General features: G+C 40.8%; 2 protein-coding genes and 1 long non-coding RNA gene across 11 annotated transcripts in view; 2 read left to right on the top strand and 1 right to left on the bottom strand.

Annotated features, from left to right (window-relative positions):
• The window catches only part of CCDC171 (coiled-coil domain containing 171), a 162714-nt gene extending 148659 nt beyond the window's left edge, over positions 1 to 14055 (bottom strand). For 6 of the 9 annotated variants that reach the window (XR_011137725.1, XR_011137726.1, XR_011137727.1 and 3 more), the window contains exons 1-6: positions 13830 to 14017; positions 11922 to 12102; positions 10471 to 10649; positions 6541 to 6679; positions 4401 to 4575; positions 1305 to 1495 (exon numbers count right to left, since the gene is read on the bottom strand). Coding sequence is in view for 6 of the 9 variants with exons in the window: in XM_068927237.1 (XP_068783338.1) it covers positions 1305 to 1495; positions 4401 to 4575; positions 6541 to 6679; positions 10471 to 10517 (552 nt within the window). In the remaining 3 variants the exon portion in view is untranslated. Of the gene's footprint in view, positions 1 to 1304; positions 1496 to 4400; positions 4576 to 6540; positions 6680 to 10470; positions 10650 to 11921; positions 12103 to 12432; positions 12498 to 13829 lie in introns of all 9 variants that reach the window. The other 3 variants (XM_068927239.1, XM_068927241.1, XM_068927238.1) reach the window with 3 other exon arrangements.
• A 187-nt stretch (positions 14056 to 14242) lies between these two features.
• On the top strand, positions 14243 to 17246 carry LOC138064559 (uncharacterized). The gene is made up of 3 exons (XR_011137818.1): positions 14243 to 15107; positions 16582 to 16727; positions 17077 to 17246. It is a non-coding gene; the product is annotated as an uncharacterized lncRNA (long non-coding RNA).
• A 1312-nt stretch (positions 17247 to 18558) lies between these two features.
• Positions 18559 to 20721, top strand: part of PSIP1 (PC4 and SRSF1 interacting protein 1) — a 35804-nt gene continuing 33641 nt past the window's right edge. Inside the window, exons 1-3 of the mRNA XM_068928888.1 lie at positions 18559 to 18706; positions 19076 to 19267; positions 20601 to 20677. Coding sequence (XP_068784989.1) covers positions 19196 to 19267; positions 20601 to 20677 — 149 coding nt within the window. The 5' untranslated portion in view covers positions 18559 to 18706; positions 19076 to 19195. The remainder of the gene's footprint in view (positions 18707 to 19075; positions 19268 to 20600; positions 20678 to 20721) is intronic.

Below are 20721 nucleotides of genomic sequence, written 5' to 3'. Positions count from 1 at the left end.
TCAGAACTTAGTTTTTAGGCTACCAGATTATTTCATGTCATTTGGGAAGACTGTTTGACGCTGTTCCAGACTTGGAGCTGACTGGGTGGGAAGAAAGCCAAATAAATTTTCCACAGTTTGAGCAACGCTCAGCCCAACTGAGTCAAGTCTCTCAAGTGTTAAAAGGACATATAAAGAAGAAAACGTGAATATAAAAAAAATCTCTCTAGCTAAATGAAAGAAAGCAAATCTTTAGGTAGCAAGCTGTTCTCTGTGTACATCACGCATATAAGTAAATGGCTATCAGCCTTACCAGTGCCTCCACACTGCACTTTCAAAGCATAAAAAATAACTATAATTGAGTATACACTCATTTATGTTGCTAAAGGTATAAGGTGGCTTAATTGTGGATAATTAAGACTGAAATGATTAAATTATATTCATGTGATCATTTTTGTCCCTATGTAACAGGTCAAGATCGGGCATGCTAGCTCAGCACTTCCACATCATAATGACTAGATTCCTTTGAAATATAATTCAGTTTTGAATTGTTTGACTGTGGGAAAAATAAGAAATAATAAGAAAAACATATTTAACATCTACGTGATTTATGCATATCAGTGCAACAGAACTTTAAAGATGACTTTTTTCCAGTACTACAATGAAATTGATTATCTGAAGAATACAAACCCACAGTATAAAACAGATTATATAGTCTCTTCTTAGCAGGGAGTGTGTTTCTTTTCTAATCAAATAGCAGAAATTCCAACAACAGTCATTCCTTCCACCTGCACTAAGTCTACAGAAAAAAAAGACGTCAATGAGGTTTTAGGCCATCATATCTTTCACATGGGAATGGACCAGATAACACACAACGCTGCTGGAAATCCCATAATCACAGTTTGGTTTGTCTGACAGATGTGTTGTCTCCATATTACATATGATTTTCAGTTTCAGAGGCTGTTACATGTCAGACTGGGGAGATAAGAGGGAAATGGATTTAGAGGCTAGGTCTTCTGCTTCCCTGATTTTACTAACTCAGCTTTGCACTCCAGTGCAAACACCCAACCACCAATTTGCACTGAGAACTTGGTTTAGTTGTTTACCATGAAAAACAGCAACAATATATTCCAACAAAGGGAGAAAGATTGAAATAATATGACTTTACAAAAGTATATTCTTCACACATATTCTGCAATATTTCTCTGTTTTGGGGATTTTTTTTTCCCAGACCAGAAAAAACCCACCCACCATACATTTTCTCACCATAAAAGTTCCAGACATCATCTCATGCAATTCATCTTCCCAACTATAAGATACCATACCTGCAAAACACTTTCTAGTTTGATTCTTTCCTTAAGAAGCAATTCATACTCATTATTACAGGTCCTGAGAATATCATCCTTCTCATTTAAGTCACTTGCAAGTCTTTGCTGATGTTCTTTCCATTTCTGCTGAGCAATATGAAACATCTTCTCAGTCTCTGCCACTTTCTGCTGAAGATTTTCATTCAATACTATTATTTACAGAAAAAGAAACAAGACAAGTATCGTTGCTAAGTTTGTTCAGAAAAATTGTATAGTGAGTGTTGGTTCTCCTGTGTTTTGTGATATTCTGTGGTACGTTACAACATTAAGATTTCTAGCACTGAAGATCACTATCTTCTTTATAAAGAAATAATAAAATTTTGTGTCCCAATAGCATCTTTCACACAAGAACCTAAAAATGGTTTAGTGTTTGATAAATCAAAATTCAGTGCCTCTTGGAGGGGATAAAAACTAGAGATTACTCTTTCAAGTGAGGTGTCTACAGCACGGAGGACTCAATTTCCACAAGCCTTGGCCAGCTCTGATATAGAGATTAGTCTATACCAGTTAACTTTGCTGGTTATTTTTCTACCAATCAACATTATTATTAAGTGTCAAATCCCATTTCACCCAAACTTCCAAACATCCAATAATATATACACACTGAGCTAACGTGAAGGGCATCTTTCAAGTTACTGTTCAGAATGGAAGAACTGAACTGAATACATTTGAATTCAAATACCTCTACCACGTTTTCCATTGTTCTTTCTTTTAAACTATAGTTCATACTGTCTTCTCCTCTTGCTACTAACCTTGCTATTTCACAGCTCTCTGAAGTCCTGTATGTCCAAGTGAGTAAACACTCTCTTATATCCTAAAATGTGAACTACTGAAAAGTCCACTACAACTTTTGTTAAGATACTGTACTCCAGCAGGTCATTATACTTTCTGGAACACTAGAATCCCCTTTCTCTTCTTTCTTATTCCCTATTCCCTCATCAACATTCCTGTAGGTTTTCGAAGGAAACGAGATTACTACCACGAGATACCCTTAACCCCTATAATTTTTAGGACGAAACAACCTTGACCTATTCTGAATTTCCTTGATCTCTCCCAAAATGTTTGCTTTCCAAGCCTAAGCACACAGATCTGCAAACACATGAATGGACGTTTTACATATTTTACAGGAATGAGCTCATTTTAAGTTACAGTAAAGGTAGCCTGTGCAGTGAAGAGAGTCACAGGAAATCCTAAGGCAGGTTATGCTAGGTTTAACTTAGTTCTAAGTAAATTTACTGCTGCTCAAGGGAATTAGAACTTCAGCACAGTAAACGCCCTAACATAGAGGAAGACTGTGCGTAGTCTTCTGCAAAAGCTATAAATACTGCTGAAATCTTCATGACATACGGCTATTATGTAATAGAGATTGACTGAGTAATTTCCTTTTACAAACTGGCTTTCAGATGAAGCTACTTCATATTAATTTCTCATTCTGCTGTATACAACGAGCTATGCTGACATTTAAGCGATCATCACTTTCTAATATATTCTTATTTCAATTTCGTGCAGGTTTCTGTAATTTCATCTCAACTTAAGAAGGGTAAAACAAACAGAAGAGACGCATCAGAAAGCAGTAGGCAAGCAATGGAACAAACAATGGGAAAAGACTATCACATGGCTCACTGAGAAGAGAAGAAAAATATATTGAAGGAACTACAGAAGAGGATAGCAAGCCACAAAAGGGCCTCTCTGTCCAAGCAGTCAAATACTGGTCACATTAAAGTATGAATCAAAAGATAAAGGCAGCTCTAAGTGATCAGGAAAAAAAAAAACCAGTAGTCACTAACTACAAAAAAACAAAAAGCAATGTCACAATGATTTCACTTTTGGCAGACAATTCGTTTTCTAAATCATAAAGTAAATCACAAAACAAGATTTTAATATCTGGCATTTTAAAATACACACAAAAGCACTATTCCCTTCTAAAGCACACACTTTCAAAGGACATTTAGAAACTGGCAAGCAGACAGAATGAGCATGCATAGGAAAAAAAGACAGCTTTCCTCTACATAAACTAACAGCTAGTTTTGCAACGGTAAAGGAATTTCCACAGGAAAAAATACTTTTTTTTTTTCATTGTACTGTCTGTAAGAATGTTTTACTTTGCTTTTGAGTCTCCCCAACCAGTCAAAATTTCAACTTTCTAATTGTCTTGGAAACTTTAAAATACTTAAATTCTTAGGTGTTTCTAAGTCCTTCTTGAAACAATGTGTATGTGTAATTCTAAACTGTTCATGGAATATAAAAGGTCAAATTCATAGAAGTATTTCCTGTATTAGGTTGAAAAGGTATTACACTTGCTTAGATAAATAAAAACGCACATCACTTCCTTGTAAGAACCAGAAATCTGCCCACTCTCTGTTGGGAAGGACCAAGGAAATCCAAATTTCTGAGTATAAAATCAAGCGCAAAAAAAGATGCTTAGGTAAAAACTCCCCTCCATACACTACTGTTATGTTCCCTTCCACAGAACAGAGTAACTCTACAACACACATGTTCCATTACCTATAAAAGGGGAAATAAGGAAGAGGAGGAGAAGGAAGTAAACCGGACATGAATACCAAAAAGCTTGAAACTTTGAAAAGATGAAATATAGAAGCAGTGTGATCAGAATTTGTTAGAGTTCAAGTAAATGAAATACAGACTGGCCAAAAATAAGCAGGAATGGATGATTTTATTTTTCTTGACATAGAAAAGTAAGAAGAAAAAGAACTGCTGGATATGGAGATAACCACTACGATTACAATCCTGTACACAGACAGCAGCGAAACCTGAAAATAAAACAAAGGGGGGAACAACAGAAAGTTGAATAGGAATGAAAGATAACGACCAAAAGGAAAAAGCGCTGATAGGCTTAGTAGGCTAGTTTTCATTTTCACGTGAGACAGCAAGGATAAGAGTTTACCAAAACAGATGGATATGAGATGGGAAAGAAGAGAGAGCCAAGAAAAATAGCAATAACTGGAAAACATAATGAAGTTACTGTATCTCTGTTGTCTTCCTGACTTGCAAAAGACTTATTTATTGTTCTGTGTTTGCTCTTTTGAAACCTACCTTGCAGTTGCTCAAGCCGCTTGTTTGCGTCACTTAATTTTTCTTCTGCAGCATATATTTTCAGGCCAGCGTCTTTTCTGGCAATTGCCAGGTCATACTCCAGGCTTTGTCGAACAGCCTCTCCTTTCTCAATTTCAGACCGTAATTTGGCGATCTGACTTTCATAGCTGGACAGCTGTAAAAGAAATTTGTTCCACAGAACTGTCAACAACACTCCTTAAGAAAATGTAACATTACAGAAATATAGCTACAGAATGTTTTCAAAAGATACTCTGAATTTTGTGTATAGCTATCTTCTTACTCCATTTGAACTTAAAATACTTGGAGCCTTGCAAGTGACAATGCGTATTTATGCAGATTCTGAGTGATTTATTGTTGTTTCTATGCAAATTAAATCAAGTTCATGTACTTTAAAAACCTCCTGCTTTTTTCCAAAAATATATTGCCTTACAAAAACAGAAATAGTCATAACATTGTCCTCTTTCTGCATGTCAAATTAAAAACTGCAGTAACCGAATCATTGTGTTCAACAGACAATGTTCTGGTAACATTAATCAAATTGCACAGTAAAAAATAGTCATGTCAGGATGCTAGCCTATCAGACCAACATAATAACTGACCAGTAACTGACTAACATGCATATGAACATAAAATTAACTCCAATGAAAGCATTCAAGAATGAAGAAGAATCCAACTAAATTTTATAAGCAACAAATTAGAATGGAAATGCTCTGAAGAGTGATTTTGCTCAAATCAAGGAGCACAGCCCCATCGCCGCCATCAAAAAACTGGGTTCAGAAAACCAAGTTCAAACTACTTCAAGACAGGAAGGTGGAAAGTAAAATAGAGATTTCTTCAGGATGCCTACAGAGTAGCCCCTTAACTTTAACAATATTGCACGTGGGTAACTTGAGCGCTCCTATTACCTGGAACTGTACAGCAAGCAGAGAAGGAAAGGAACAGAGTCTGAAGTAATTCAGTTACTTAACCTAACTTTGTGGTGCAAACCACTACACAGACATGACACTGCAGGTAATCTTTACTGTGTACGCTCTGCTTACAAATTCTCATTTTAAGAGCTGCTTTAAATCCACATAATTCCAGGTATTCCTTCTACAGGACAGCCCAACAGTTGAACAGGACAACAGGAAAGGAAGGAATTAACTGCAACATGGGAGCAAGTTCCTAAAAGAGAGGCAGGAATCTCTTAATCTGGACTCATTCCCTAAAAATAAACGGGCTTGGAACGGGCTTGGTTTATTGGCCTGATTTTGCCCAAAACAGACAAAGGAGCACTTGCATCAACTGCCCCCCAGAAGACTGTTAGGAGCAGAAGTGTTATCCAGAGTAGTAGTAATTCTTCCACACCAGCACAGTTCAAACCAGGGTATCAGCTGTCAGATGTCATTAGCAATTGTGGAAAGTGTTCCTAGTAGCAACAAGTTCAAAGTTGATTACCACTACTTCTGTACTCAGTGCCCACCTTTCCTTGTATATACACTAATGAAAAGCTGATATTCATGTTAAAGAAATATTAATAAACTAGTTTCTTACTATTACTTCATTTCAGTACTAGTTTGTTACAGTATCATCAAGAAAAACCTTTGTAATGTGGGAAAAGTAGAAGTCATGTTTCCCTTTAAGGGAAGTTCTCATTTGAAGTATGAAGTTATTGACAAACAAGTCATCATATTTGTGTTCTGTATATTTTAGTGTAAAAAACAAAATTTTGCAAAATTGCAAATTTACCCAAGCCAAGAAGCTGCAAGACTATTAAAGGATATTCTGTCTGGATTTGGTGCACACATCCACAAAAACATTATACTAAGTTTATGGGCTGTAGCTGATTTCCGCAAAAATTATATTAAATGAATTAAAATGATACCTTAACTCTCCGCAAAAAAAAAACAACAAACAACTAACTAAAAACAGTCTAGATTTGAGCTGTGAATGCCAGCAGGGGGGGCAGACAGTCCCTATGAACAGATACGAAAGGCCTGTACAGTATCCCTTTCCTTGCTTTTTTTAAAGGTAGTAACTGACCTTTTGATACACCACCTGGAAGGATTATTTTAATGAAACAAGATTACATTTATTCCAATAATAAAATAATTAAAGAGAATAAAAAAAAAAACCTTACATCCTGATTGTGTTTAATGGTTATGTCTAATTTTTCTTTCTTAGCTTGATGGAGTTTCCTTCTCAGATCTTCAGCAATGTCCAATTCTGATTCACTGCTATTTTGTAATAAACGTGACTCACTCTTGGCACCACGTAAACTGCAAAATACCAATATTTTCAAACAACGTGAATATTCCTCACATAGCTGAACGTCCCCTTCTTTCAATGCTCAGACTGTGAGACAAAAACTCAAAACATGCACTTAAGTAAAATTATGCAGTTGTCATCATACTATTGCTTTTTAAAGAGAAGTTTTATAATTACATATTGTGCAAGATAGCTGCAGACACAGATATATTCTTGGGTTTTCTTAAAGTTAAATACATCCCGGTCTCTCTTTTTTTTCCCCCATTATCTTTATCATTAATTCAATAAAATTTTGAGATGCTGCAAAAATATCATTCCAACAACTTCATCTCTTCATTTCCTTGACGATTTCATTTCATTTTATTTAAAATGAATACTACTCGGCATTTAGTGGCATCAGCTCTCGAGTTTGACAAACTGTTACAATAATCCAAACAAGCTTTTATACATAGAGTGATACATGTTTAATTACAGTAAAACAAACTAGTTTATCAATCTTATGCACAACATCAAACTGGCCAATTTTAAATTGATTTCAAGAGCTAAAAATCAGTTTTCACGGTATCTTATATAAACAAGACTGGCTAAATAGTTACCTGCAAGACACAAAAAGTAAGTTGTCAGCGCAGCAAAATAAAAAATACATTGCAAAGAGAAGTATAATTAACTTAATCATAAAGTTGGTACCATTTCATACAAAGCTGAAAATGCAAAAGCAGCTTCTTCGTCTACATGAAGTCTTAAATATTAGTTACAAAAACTATCAGACTTACTGGGATTTAATCATTTGGGTCTTTTATAAATGAAAAATGACAACTTCATGCTTCGGTTTGTGCACAGACATCATTAGTATGTTCATGGACTGAGAACTCTACCTTACAATATATTCTTCCCTCACATAAATTGACCAGCAAGAACAGATAAGAATGTTGTGAGAAGAGGAACAATAATTTAAAGGCAATACTTAAAAATGTAAATACGTTACTAGTAACAATAGAAGACATTTAAGTTTTTAGCAGTACCTCAAAAATATTTTATGATGTATTAAATACTATGTCTATTTTCATTTAAAAACAAGACAGACTTCACCATATAAGAGCTGAGTAACTGTATGTCATCGATAACTGTTCCACAGAATGTCATGTATTTAACACACATTTTATTTATTATCTAGGAGACAAAGAACATTAAAAATTGAACGCACTGCAAGAACATCAGAGCCACATTATTAGCTTTCAGGATTAACGTGGGAGCCACAGCTAAAGGAACCATAGTGACTTAGGGGAAAGGGACAGCAATAAGATTTATGAGTAAGTCAAGTATCACTACTTTATACAACTCTTCACTACAGCAACAAGATGAGGAGGTAAGTCAAGCAAGAAATAAGAAGGCTCTGAACAGCCAGAGCTACTGGAAACTGTGTAAAAGCTCATTTGTGGATACCACAGAAAAGGCATACGGAGCCTTTTTTTTTTTTTTTTAATGTCTAGGGAAACAGAGGTGAAAAGTAGGCAAATCAGCTTATTTAGCTATAATGCAAGACGGAACAGCCTTAACTAAAAATAACTGAAAGAAGGTCAGATAGCCTTCTGGCCAAGTTGGCAAAGTACGGATTAAGGAGAAAAACAGAACACAACCTGAAACAGAACTGTAAGCCTTTGGGGAAAAGTATAGTACAAAGAAATGAGGGGCATGGAAAGGCTAATGACTTTATTCTCAGGCTGGTGGGGTTGCTTCTTATACATCTGACGATATTTAAGATTCCTTTTACGCAGAGTAGGCTGAATATGTAAAGCTAGGAAATTAATAACTTCTTGTGCAGTAAATAAAAACACCTTTAAATCCTCAGAGGTGTATTAAAAAGTATATTGAGCAGCTTTCAAGAAAACCATTCCTTGCAACCGTTCTGCTGATTCTCAAAAAGAAAAAAAACAGCCCAACACAATTGAGATAGCTACACAATAAAACTGACTCAGTGGAAAATTTAACTATGTGATTAATTGCTCTCCAGAATTGGACTAGTGGGAAAAAAAAGCAAAAGTTACACAATATCATAAATAATAACACATCGGGGACAGTACAGAAATGAAAAACATGTCCAGGAGCACTAAAGACACAACAGTAGCTGCAGAAAGAAAAAGAATTAGACTCCTTTTTAAAACAGCATTTTCTGCAAAACTTCTAAATTCATATTACTTAAGCATTAAGACTGTAAGACAAAAGAAACCTACTTTTGTTCTTAGTATAGTCTTAAATTGAACCATTAGTATCGCTCAATATTAACTATTAAATTATTTAACTTACTTAAACGTCTACTCAAACCCTTTTAATTACAGTACAGATTGGCCTTATAATTTACTTCTGTGAGAACATTTTCTTTAACCTCTGCAGGGCCTCCAGCATACGTAGTACTTTATGAACACTTCACACTATCTGTTGAAGGAGATTATTGCTTCCACATTCATAGGATGAGTAAGAGCGTTATAGGCATAATTAAAGCTAACGGGAGCTTAAATGAAAGACAAAATCACATACAGTCTCTGGGAAGTTTCACAGTGCCTATGATTCACAATCTAATAGGAATTCAAAGAAAGCTTTGTACTTCTGCTTTCCCATGTTAATAGTTAATCAACAATTGTTTTTTCAAAATATACGTACTTTATCAACCACAGCTTTTATCTAAGGCACTATCTTTCACAGCATTTTTAAGATTCTTCAGGAAAACATAAAAGCAGGTGAAACAGCCAATAACTTCTACACTGTAGAATGAATTTTTTGTAACTCAAAAAACTTAAACTGACATTCACTTCATAAGTCAGCTAATTACACTGGATACAGAACGTTACAGGGAAAGTTTTTTAACCAGCTTTTTCTCATATCTGACAGAAAAGGTAGAGTAACTTCATAATACAAAGAGATATATTTTCTTTCATTTATTAACCTGTCATTGGGATTTTCTAAACCTCCATGGCTGAAGGAATGGCCTTCCGTTCAATTTGCTAACCAAAGTTCTCAGTCATGGAATTTTGCAATTTCTCCCTAAGTAACTGGCAACTTTGTATAATCGGGCTTTAAATAGTGACAAATAGCTGTTACAACTAAGATAGGCAAAATGAATTAAAGTCTACTTCAATTGTGCCAAAGATCTGACGCATATCAGGTTGTACAAAATAAAAAACACATGCAAGACCAGAAAACCTTTAACTGAAGGTTTGTTTCTTGCCTTCCTTGGAATACATTAAACAATTTTATGGGTCAGGACATCCCACTTAAAGTAAGTGCTCTGAAAGAAATATGGGTGTCTTGCAGTAAATTAAAAGAAAGCAGAAGAAGGAAAAGTGCTAAACAACCCCCTCCATACACTCATTTTATTCAATATACAATAACCACTGAAAATATTTTCCAAGTCCCTCAATATTTAGTTCTTTGCTCTGACAAAGATAGAAACTTGTTCTCTGTGTGTGCATGTGTGTGCATATAGAGTAGCTGACATCCATCATTCCAACTTATGCAGGAAAACTTTCTGGAACTCTAAGTTCTCCTAATTTATTTTGTTTATACAGCAACTGCCTCAGTCTCTAAGCCATGTTTTTTCAATTGTACGAGAATTTTTGTACATCTGATGTATGCCTCCTAGGAAATCCTGTCTTATAATTATGTTAACACGACACAACTTTTATGTATCGTATTATTTATCTGGCTCTTCTTCATTCTGAACTACATATTTTCAGAGATCTCTCAAACAAAACACCAAAAAAATTACCCAAATTAGTAGACTTTAAAATAAGAAATTGGAGCTTACCATTTAACTTCAGGGACAGTGTAGCTAATCGGAGAGGACAAACTCATGATGTTCAACACGCAGCTTTTATGTTCATTTTCCAGAGTTTAGAGACTTGAATCTTCTACTATAAATACTTCTACAGGAATTGGAAAGCTTCAAAAATTTCTCTTTTCCATATCATAGAAATGTATTAAAAGCTGTAATACAGAGATATGCTTTAGTTTACTTGGCAACATAGTAAAAGAACAATTTGTCAATACTCATAAATAGTTACCAAACAGTATCACTACTAAATCATGTGAACAACGACCATCAAATGTAATTCAACATCAGCCTTAGCTGACAGTAGGAACTGTTCTCTTACAGGCTCAGACTCTAAGCTTGAATTTTGCAGATGAAAACAGAAAAAATATATTTTGAAAAATATCTGCTGGTAGAGTCTTCAGAAGGATATCAACACAAAATGTTATTCTGTGAAGATTATTCTCTTCCTAAGAGAACAGATTCCATAAATTCTGTAATTATAACTGGAGAAAAATGAATGTACTATGAATTTTTTCAAAGTAGGTCAATATTAAAATGTTTCTGTATGATATCCTTTTACATAGCAAGGACTCTAATTGCTAATAAACCTGGTATTTTCTATGTGAAAGTATTTTTATGGCCTATTAAATGTATCAGTAGTATTTGGGCATATACAGTAGCATTAAACTGAACTGAACTTCTAGAAGAAAATTGCCGATTCAGTGTCACTGATAAAAATAAATCCATAGCGTATTTGCCTTAAAAAAAGGCCTCATGAGGGTAAGCCATATCCAGCAGTAAGATTAGTAAGCTATGAAGCTTTGTTTTTAAATTTCACATCAGGTGGACTTCCATACCAAGGCGCAAAACATGAACCTAGCCTGTAGGTCTTCTTTACCATCTCAAGCTTGTGGCTACATGTTGCCCCAATCTATTTCCGCCTGACTGAAAACAGAAGTGTTTGGTGCAGGATATGAACTACAAGCTAAAATTGTTTATTCTAGTGTTTTTTTTAATTTCCCCACTAGAAATATAGTTAATAAAAATGCATTTCTGCTTGAATATGTAAGCTTAGCAGATTATGCAGCTAGAATAATCCTGTAACTTTTCTTTATGCAAAAGCATAGTAAGGTAAGTCCTTTTCTTCTTTCTCATACCACTTTTTTATAAAACATTTTTTCTCACACTGCTTTATACTCAAGCACTCAAAGTTACTCCAAAGTACCTGCAAAAGCAAGTGGAGTAATATGGAAACAAAAGCACAATGGAATAGTTTGCTCCAGTTTTTAATAAGGATATCTAAAGGCATCATTTGTGATTTTAATCACAATCAGAATTCAACTTGGTAGACATGTTTTTAAGCACCAAACCATGTAACTACCATAGAGCTGTCACTCACAAGATGACCCCTGTCCTAAGGAGTCACAGTTTCCTTTCCATCTCACCTGAGAAAACTGTTGAAGATCTCATTTTAGAAGTACAGGTATGTCCATGGTACGATTGCCAGACACATGTTAAGGCCCATTAAATTATTAGTTAATGGAGAACAACTCCAATTTTAGAAGATGCAGAGACTGAAATACAACCCTGATAGAGTATTCATAGCAGGAGACTCCAAATCACTCTCTATGATAAAGCAAAATAGGTGACAGTAAGGGTTTAGGAAAACTATACCTCTATTAATTGTTCCTTATCAATTCACTGTGCATTGTTCATATTAAGATGTAGCCCTCAACACTGAGAGCTTTTTAAGCCTTAGCTAGGAAACAGATCAGCCCTTAAAGACCATCTCTCAAGGATAATTAACTAATGTATACACGGACCTTTTTCCCCATAATCTCCACATTCTTTAAGAAGCCAGCTCAAAACTTTTATCAGCCTAGATACACAGTTCAAACAATTGCAGGTAATTATGTACTATATTTGAGATAGGCCTTATAATCATTAACTAGTCACCTTCAAGTTGCACTTGACTGTCCTGTGAATGGGGTCCTCCTAAACGGCTCATTAGCTAGCATTCACTGAAAGACAAACAGGCTGATTACTGGGCTCTAAGATAAGTCACTGCATCCTGCCTCAGCATCTCATAATGAGCTATATGAAAAAATATACGTAGCTATAAATAAGACCTTCTAAGTTGGAAAGCCTTTGCTTCCTCTCAAGAATAGAAACACCACTAACTCTACTCAACAGTGAATACCTTGTGTGAAAAATTGTAATCCCAAAACATAATCAAAACATACCATCACATTGACATCACTGTGCAATTTGAAAAGCTCCTGAAATAACTCCTAAGTCATGCAGACAGAAAAAATCTAAAGAATGTTCCATGCAAATGCTACTTTTGAATGGGTCTTTAATATGCAACACTCCCTTATTAAATATGTATTAATCTCTGATTAGCAATAAATACAAACACTCAAGACAAGAACACTATTTCACTGATAAAAAAAATGAAGCATTCAGATGCCATGGCTTGTGGGAGCCCTATAAAATTAAAACAAACAGTAAAAGTAGTCTTTGTTTAATAAGTTAGCGTGTATTTGGTGAGCACTTCCTACAAACGGTGCCGTATACTCTTTCCACAAGCTTCTGATCATACTTAACTAACTTTACTAACGTCAGTGAGACTTCCCAAAGTAAAGCCAATCTGACCTGCAAAATCAAGCATAAATAACTTTTTCACACTAGAAACTAAAAAAAAAAGTGTAATCGGTGGTTTATGCCAAAAGTATCACGGGATTTTTACAAATACAGAGCAAAATTTCTACGCAAGCTATAATCAAAGTTATATCGTCCTTTCAGTACGCTTACAGAGCGTACTATATTTTATTATATATTTTACTACCACAACTATATTTTATTTAAGCTAGTAATGTTGTTAGTGGTTTAGAGGGTATATCCAGCAAGTCTATGGAAACATGTCGGCATGCTTGTAGCTAAAGGGAAAACGCCCACAGAGCTGTCAGATTTAATGAGCGTCCAGAGCAGTACGTTAGTAACACCCAAACGCGACCACCATTAAAAAAAAAACTCAAAAACCTAAAAATCTTCGCCTCGCAAAAATTACACAACTCCTCCGCTACTTTGGGGAACTTCACCAACAGCGCCAAGCCTGCGCCCCTGCCCCTTACAGCCGCACGGCAGCTCCCCCGGCCCCAAGGGCACCGCCTGCCAGCGGCAGCGCCGCCCGCCCGCCCGCCGCCGAGGAGCCGGCCCAGCGGGCGGCCCAGCCGGTGGGGCACGGACCCCTCCGCCCCCGAGCCCGCCGGCAGGGCCGGGCCGGGCCGGGCCGGGCCGGGCCGGGCCGAGCCGAGCCGGCCCCGGCCCCCGGCCCCGGCCCCGCACCCCACCTTTCCTTCTCCTCCGCCGGCGACGCCGCGCGGTCGCTAGGGCCCGGCGGGGGGACGCGGACACGCCCCGCGCGGGGGGAGGGGCGAAGCTCCAACGGCGACTTCCGGTACCGGAACCCCGGCGGCGACAAAGCGCCCCGGCGACCGTCGCGTCGCGTCGCGTCCGCAAGCTGGGGGCGGGGCGGGGCGAGGCGGGGCGGGGCGGGGCGCATGCGCGGGGCGAGCCGCGCCGCGCCGCACCGCCCCTCGCTTCGGCGGCGGCGGGCTGCCGGCTGGGCGGGAGCGCGGGCGCGCAGGGCGCCTGCGCCGCACGGGGGAGGGGCGGGGTCGGCGCGTCGGGGCGGGCCGCGGGCGGGGGCCGCCGGGGTGGCGGCGCTGCGCGCTGCCGAAGGGGGCGAGCGGCCGCCGGTGTGGAGGAGCGAGAGTGGCGAGCTGCGCAGCCGCCCCGCGTTGAAGCAGGTGCGACGTCAGGCCGCAGCAACGCGTTGAGCAGGTGCGACGTCAGGCCGCAGCAGCGCGGGAGGCTGAGTGAAACCTCCCCTAACGTTGCCCAGAGAAGTGGAGAGGGCTTTCTGTTAGAAACTGTACAGCAGCCTGAAGAGAAATGAACTTTTCCATAAACAATTTTGACGCTAATCTAGTTTGACGTACGTTAGAACAAGCAATCAGAAAATTTGCTTTTTGTGTATGTTTTCGTTTACTATCGGTATGTAAACTGAATTTCCACAGGCACGAGAAAGTCTGGACCTTCTAAAATAACAACAGATCTGCGATGAAGCACAATAAGCTATCATGAGCCACACCTGGAAAGTCTGAGATACTGTGCCTTGAAAGAACATTGATGTGCGCCTGAAGAAAAATATACCATCATGTCCACAGATTAGCAGATTATCTGGGAAAAAGTATAATCACAAAATGACTAGGTTAATCTAAGAAAATATATGGTCCAAAGACAGCTAGGTTATTTGAGAGCACAGTCCAGTAGAAGAGTAGGTCATCTGGGAGAACTATAAATCAACAGATCAACCATATAGAATGGATGTATTTAAAATGTAAGAGAGCAGATCTTTTGTGGGAAAGTCAATCAGCCTTGCCTATACAAGGAATCATATAACTTAACTGTGGGAAAATCAAAGTTAACTGTAAGGAATAGATCAGGTGAAGACACATACTTCCTACCCAATTGGGTATATAAAACTACCAAATCCTAGTGAACTGTGTAGATGTCATGTTGTCTTCAGTGCTGCATCTGCGGAACTGACCTGCACAGCTACTTACGTAAGTTTTTTCTTATAATTAAAGGGCTGTAAAGCTGTACAGTAATACTTGTTAACAAGATTTTCTTGGCTGTATCTGGTCTGGTAACCTACTTTCCAAATTCAGTGTGAGTGTTAAATCTGAATGCAACAACTGGAGGCAAGCAGAATCGAATCTAAATCTTTCTTTAATTTAGACTTTCGAAACTAAAGGTCTCAGATTATATCGCTCAGAAAACTTCTTCACAAACATTTCTACTATTCATAATTGAAATGAAAGCAAATTCAACCCACATAAAAATTAATGAATTTTCCTAGCTGGAATTCCCCGTAGTAGCAAAAATAACGTTCGCTAAAGGTAGTTACTTATAAAGTCAGAATCAGCTTATCTTAACCACACTCAAGAAAACAGTATACTCATACTGAATTTGAAGTATAGCTAATAGGTTTAGATTTTAAGTCAGCGTGACTTGCATCATGATTAGGAGTACTGTCACAGTAGTTAAGATCCATTGGCACTTTTTATACCAAAGTTATTTCCTGTTACTAGTAACTGCCAGAATGTCACTTTAGGCTGAAATTTTCTAAGCTGTTAGGTGAAAGATAGCCTGGTAATAATATCCTCTAGGATTCAGATTAAAATTCTAATTGAGACCAAAAAAAAAAATCTCATAACCACCCTCCAAAATAATGATAAATCTCAAATCTTAATTTCTAGTTTGTGACTTGATCTGTACAACTGGCTTTTTTCTATGTCCTTGCTACTTCTGCATTATGTAGTTGTTTTAAGTGTCCTATTATATACCAAGTCAGTAAAGTTCTTTGACTCTGTCCTGGTGCACAAATTGAAAGATTTTATTATGTTACACCTCTAAACACAACATTTTCTTACTGATCGAAAATACAGTAGTCAACAGGGCTCCCTCTCTGCTTTTGTCAGAAAAGTAGTTAGAAATTGAACCAGCTGGAAAACAGCACTAGCTAATTTAGGGGATAGTACGAAAGAAATCATAGAGGTTTAACACCATGCCCCAAGTCTAATAGATTTCAGTACCATAATAGCTTACTAAGTACTGACCCTATTAGCAGATCAGTTTCTCTGCTGAAAATAAAATGCACATCTTTTTTGCTTCGATTCACAAAAGTTCCTTAAGACAAAACAGTGTTGCTGCACCCATGTAGCAAAACAAATGCCTTTCCTTCCTCCTTTATCAAAAAAAAAAAATGTATACAAGGTCTTAGACCTTCCTGTACAGTTCAAGGAGATATTTCAGTCTAAATATGGAGATACGTATATCTTTAGAAACTAATCAAAACCATATCACATATTGCACCCAACATTAACTTATTTCCATGAAATAGATTCTGAAGAGAGACCTGCTTATGATGTGCCTAAAAGGAGTGCTTGATGCTCAGGCACAAGGGGTGAGAATATGATATCTATGATACTTCAGTCTGGTTCTGACCTTAGCAAAGTGCAACTGCTTCACTTTCAGACAGGATACCAGCTTGCTTCTTTGCAATGCAGCGTAACCCACACCTGCAGGAAATCAGTTGGAACTACTGCAGACAGTCGGAAGCGCCACACGGTCAACCGCTCATGGGAGAAACTGTTTTTCACCTCTAGGTTCATACAAGGCTTGTAAGTCATTGCTTTTGGACTCATTTTTGCTCAGTGGACTGACCTTTTGCTTTTACAGTAGGTGGCAGGTCTAGCTGAAGCTCTTAAGAGTCTATCATTCAAAACAAAAATCATTTACCTAAAAATGAGGATATAGTACTGCTCAAAATATAATAGCACCGGTAAGGCATTTTAATCTCTTAGCTGCAGAAACTTTTATAAAAGACCTTTTTGCATGAAGAAGAGCGTCTAGAACAAGCAGAACTTTCTCTGCCCTGATTGGGTGACTCTCTGCATAAGTGGGTGTTTTGTGCCTGACTTGTGTTTCAGTATCCAAACCTGAGAGTAGTAACATTGTTCTTCTCCTAAGGACTTCACTTCTGGGCCCAGAGGACCCAGCACGGAGGACCACTGGCAGAAATCTGGCCTGCAAATCTCCTGCACTAGGGCATGTGCAGACAACGAGTGTTCAAGCACGAAATGGTTAAGTCTGCCAGTGTTAGATAATGTAACTGTAAGAAGTAAAATTTTGTGCCACTACTGTTTTCTACTGGTCTTTTTCCTGGTTTGGCCCCCGTGTGAATAGTTCTGTGATTTCCAAGTGGTGCAGTGTGGGATCAGATAGGGGAAGCTGATGGGCCTGCTAATTTTGAATGCAGGGAAAGAAGAACCAAACCCAAGAGGGTCTGACAGTGATAAAGACAGGGACAAAGAACTTGTCGACTATAAATCTGCACCTTTAATTTTCTGTCCGGAAAAGGTATTTGCATGAGAAAGCAGGGGGAGACTGAAGGTGCCTGATGCCCTCAACAAGGAGACTGGGAGATGGGCTGAGAAAGAGGGGAGGCTGCAGTCCCTGAAATTAGATGAGAGAGGAATGAGTGTAACAGGCAAACAGTGGAAGCCAGTAGATACGGCGGGGCCAAGGAGAGTAAGGCAAAGTCTGAATGAATCCCAGGAAAGAACAGGAGTTTGATGGTGGAGTTGCAGGTGAGAAAGGTTTGTCTGAGATTGAAACCAAGTCACGAGTTGCTGGATGTTGGAAGAAATCAGAGAATCAAGAATAAAAAAAGAGAAGGGGTAACTGGGGAATTTCAATAGCTTTGGGACTGGCAGCAATGTGAGATGAAAAGTTTAGGAACGGGAGGACTGTTGGTGAGGAGACACTAATGGGATTTATGTGGTGAGAGAAAAACAGCAGAACAAGGGAACGGGGGGGAGGGGCACACACAAACATAAGCTTTTATTTTCCAAACGGACAGCGATAATTAGATCTATTTTGTGAATGGGTGAAATCCCCCCCCCCGGGAAGAGACTCTGCACAGGCCAACAGGCTTAAACAGTGGTGAAAACTGCTTTCAGGGAGCAAATGGGACTTCAGCGGTGCATAGCCCGCGGCCACCCATTTCACCCGGGTGGCTACAAAAAGCCCCGAGCCTGAGTTACCGCAGCGTCCTGACGAGAGCGTTGCACAAGCCGGCTGCCCCGCGGGGGCAGGCCGGGCCGCCGCCCCGGGTCGCACTAACGGAAACAAGCAACGGCCGAGCTGGGCGCCCCCTCCGCGCCCCTGAGGGCTCCCGGTGCCGGCCCGCGGCCTGGCCGCCCGGACCGGACCGGACCAGGAGCAGGAGGAGGCGGCGAGCGGCCACCGTAGCGCCGCCGCCGCCTCCCTCCCCCCTGCGCGGCGGCAGCGCCCGCCCCGCCCCCAGCGGGAGGTGGAACGAGCCACTTCTGGGGGGGGGAGGAGGGGGGAGCGGGGCCAGGCGGGGCTCGCCCTCTCCTCCCCACCGCCAGCAGGAGGGTGATCTCTGGCCCGGGCCGCCCCGACACCCCCGCTCACGCCCGCGGGGGCGGAGCGGAGCGGAGTCACCTCCCTCCGGCGAGGCCTGCGCGGCTTCGCCGCCCTCCCCCGGCGGCCGCGCAGCGCTTGGTATCGCCCCGCCTGGCGGGAGCAGGCAGCGCGGCGGCGCTTCCCGCGGCGGCGGTGGCGGCGGACTGAGGTGGGCGGCGGGCCGGGCCGGGCCGGGCCGGGCCGGGCCCCCGCGCGGTGGGTCGCGGGCGGGCAGGCCGGGGGGGAGCTGGGCCTTTCTGCCCGCGGCGCCGCGCCGCTTCCGCTGCAGCGCGCGTTCTGCCTGCCGGGCGGGCGGCCGTGTGGCGGGAGCTGCGCGGGGCCGGGGCCGGGGCGGCGGAGGCGGGCGCGAGCGGGCCGCGCGGGTGCGCGTGTGGCGTCGGCGCCGCGAGCGGGGGGCGTGGCGGTTGGCGCGGCGGTTGGGGGGCGGCGGGGCCCCCGCCCCCCCGCCCGCCCGCCCGCCGGCGGCGGAGCGCGGCCTTGACGCGCCTCCTGGGTCGCCTTTCTCCCGGCCCGGCAGCGGGACCTCGGCAGCTGGCAGCGCGGCGGCGGCGGCGGCGGAGGAGGAGGAGGAGGAGGAGGTGCCCCCTCGTACTCCTCCCTCGGCCCTCTTGGCCTCGCGGCGCCTCGGTGAAAAAACATGAGCCGCGATTTCAAACCCGGCGACCTGATCTTCGCCAAGATGAAGGGCTATCCGCACTGGCCGGCCAGGGTAAGGCGCCCCCTCGTCCGGCGCGGGCCACCGCCTCCTTCGGCCCCACCCGCCCCTCTCCCCCTCCCTCCCTCCCGCCGCCTTAGCTTTGGGCTCCCAGGGGCGTTAGCAGACACGTGTGGGCAGAAACGGGGTTAAGTCGCCTCTGCCTTCAGTGTCCCCTTGGGTGAGGCAGGGCGCGATAGCACTTCTCGTGCTGGCCATGACTCCTAAATCGCATTGCGGGTGCTCCACTCTGGCATGCTCATGCTGCTCTATAAGTCTCTTCTCTTGTGATACATATACACCTGTCAAACAGATTTTTGGTTGCCTCTTCCCCCTTTCCAAGCTAGTGAAGGGGTGCTTGAATTTTAGAACGTCAAGACGTATATAATGGTTTCACCTCATGTCAAGCAGTGCTCTCTGATGAACCTTAGAAAACTTTTAAATGAACTTCTGGGCAGAGTTTTGAGGTGGGATAAAAGCTTAAAACTTTCTACATGCCTCTTCATTAAAGACATCTCTTTTTATTTGCAAAACACTAAGTTCGTACTCTTTTTGGGGGGTAAAATATCAGAAGCATTTGAATTACTGCATCATTTAATTCTGTTTTTAGGAACGAGAAATGCTGCTTAGTAGCATAACAAGGTCTGGAACTCCGTAAGACCCTAACCATACAAAAATGCTATTCCTGGGTATCTTTTCCTTTTTTACACACAAACAAAAAAAAATATATGGGAGGGTTACTTTTTGCTAGTTAACCCAGCTAATGCTATAGTTTTTCCCTAAATTGAGTGTATGTAATAGTTGTCCGGTCCTCTTTCTTGTTCTCCCTGCTCACTTGAAAGAGTGGTGCCAAGTTTTGTGACTGCTTTAGTTCACGTGGGGGTTGTGGGAATGTAGATAAAAGACTAATTACCAAAGGTTTAGCTAAGTTGCTGGGTTAAGAGTTGTTTAAAAACAAGTTTAATGACCTTTTAATTTTCAAAATATTGGACAAGTCATCAGTTCGGTGTAAGGATAGGAAGTGTGGCTATAGTTTATTCTAAGGGGGAGGCAGTATTTGGATGGGATTGAATTCTGTTTTTACTTTTAGCCTGTCCTAGGTTTTTGTTGTTGAAAATGGTAACATAAGTGTTGCTGTAACACAGAAAGAGTTGTCATTTCCTATTGTTGCTGATACTATCTTTGATTTGGTTACATATTTAAAGCACATAATCTTTGAGACCCGTTTTGTTTAACTTCCTTGCTTTTCTGTAGCATCTCTTCTTTCACGCTTAACACTTTCAAATATTTCCTCTTGGACTGTTTTTAACTGTTACTCAGCTTTAATTATAGTCTCTCTTTCCCTTAGGTGGATGAAGTTCCCGATGGAGCAGTAAAACCTCCTACAAATAAAATGCCTATTTTCTTTTTTGGCACCCATGAGACGTAAGTCCTTCATATTAAAGGGCATGCTTTTTTTTTTTTTTTTT

The sequence above is a fragment of the Struthio camelus genome, chromosome Z (assembly GCF_040807025.1).
Source record: "Struthio camelus isolate bStrCam1 chromosome Z, bStrCam1.hap1, whole genome shotgun sequence".
In the NCBI taxonomy this organism is placed as follows: Eukaryota; Metazoa; Chordata; class Aves; order Struthioniformes; family Struthionidae; genus Struthio; species Struthio camelus.
This window is presented reverse-complemented; position numbering and strand designations above follow the sequence as displayed.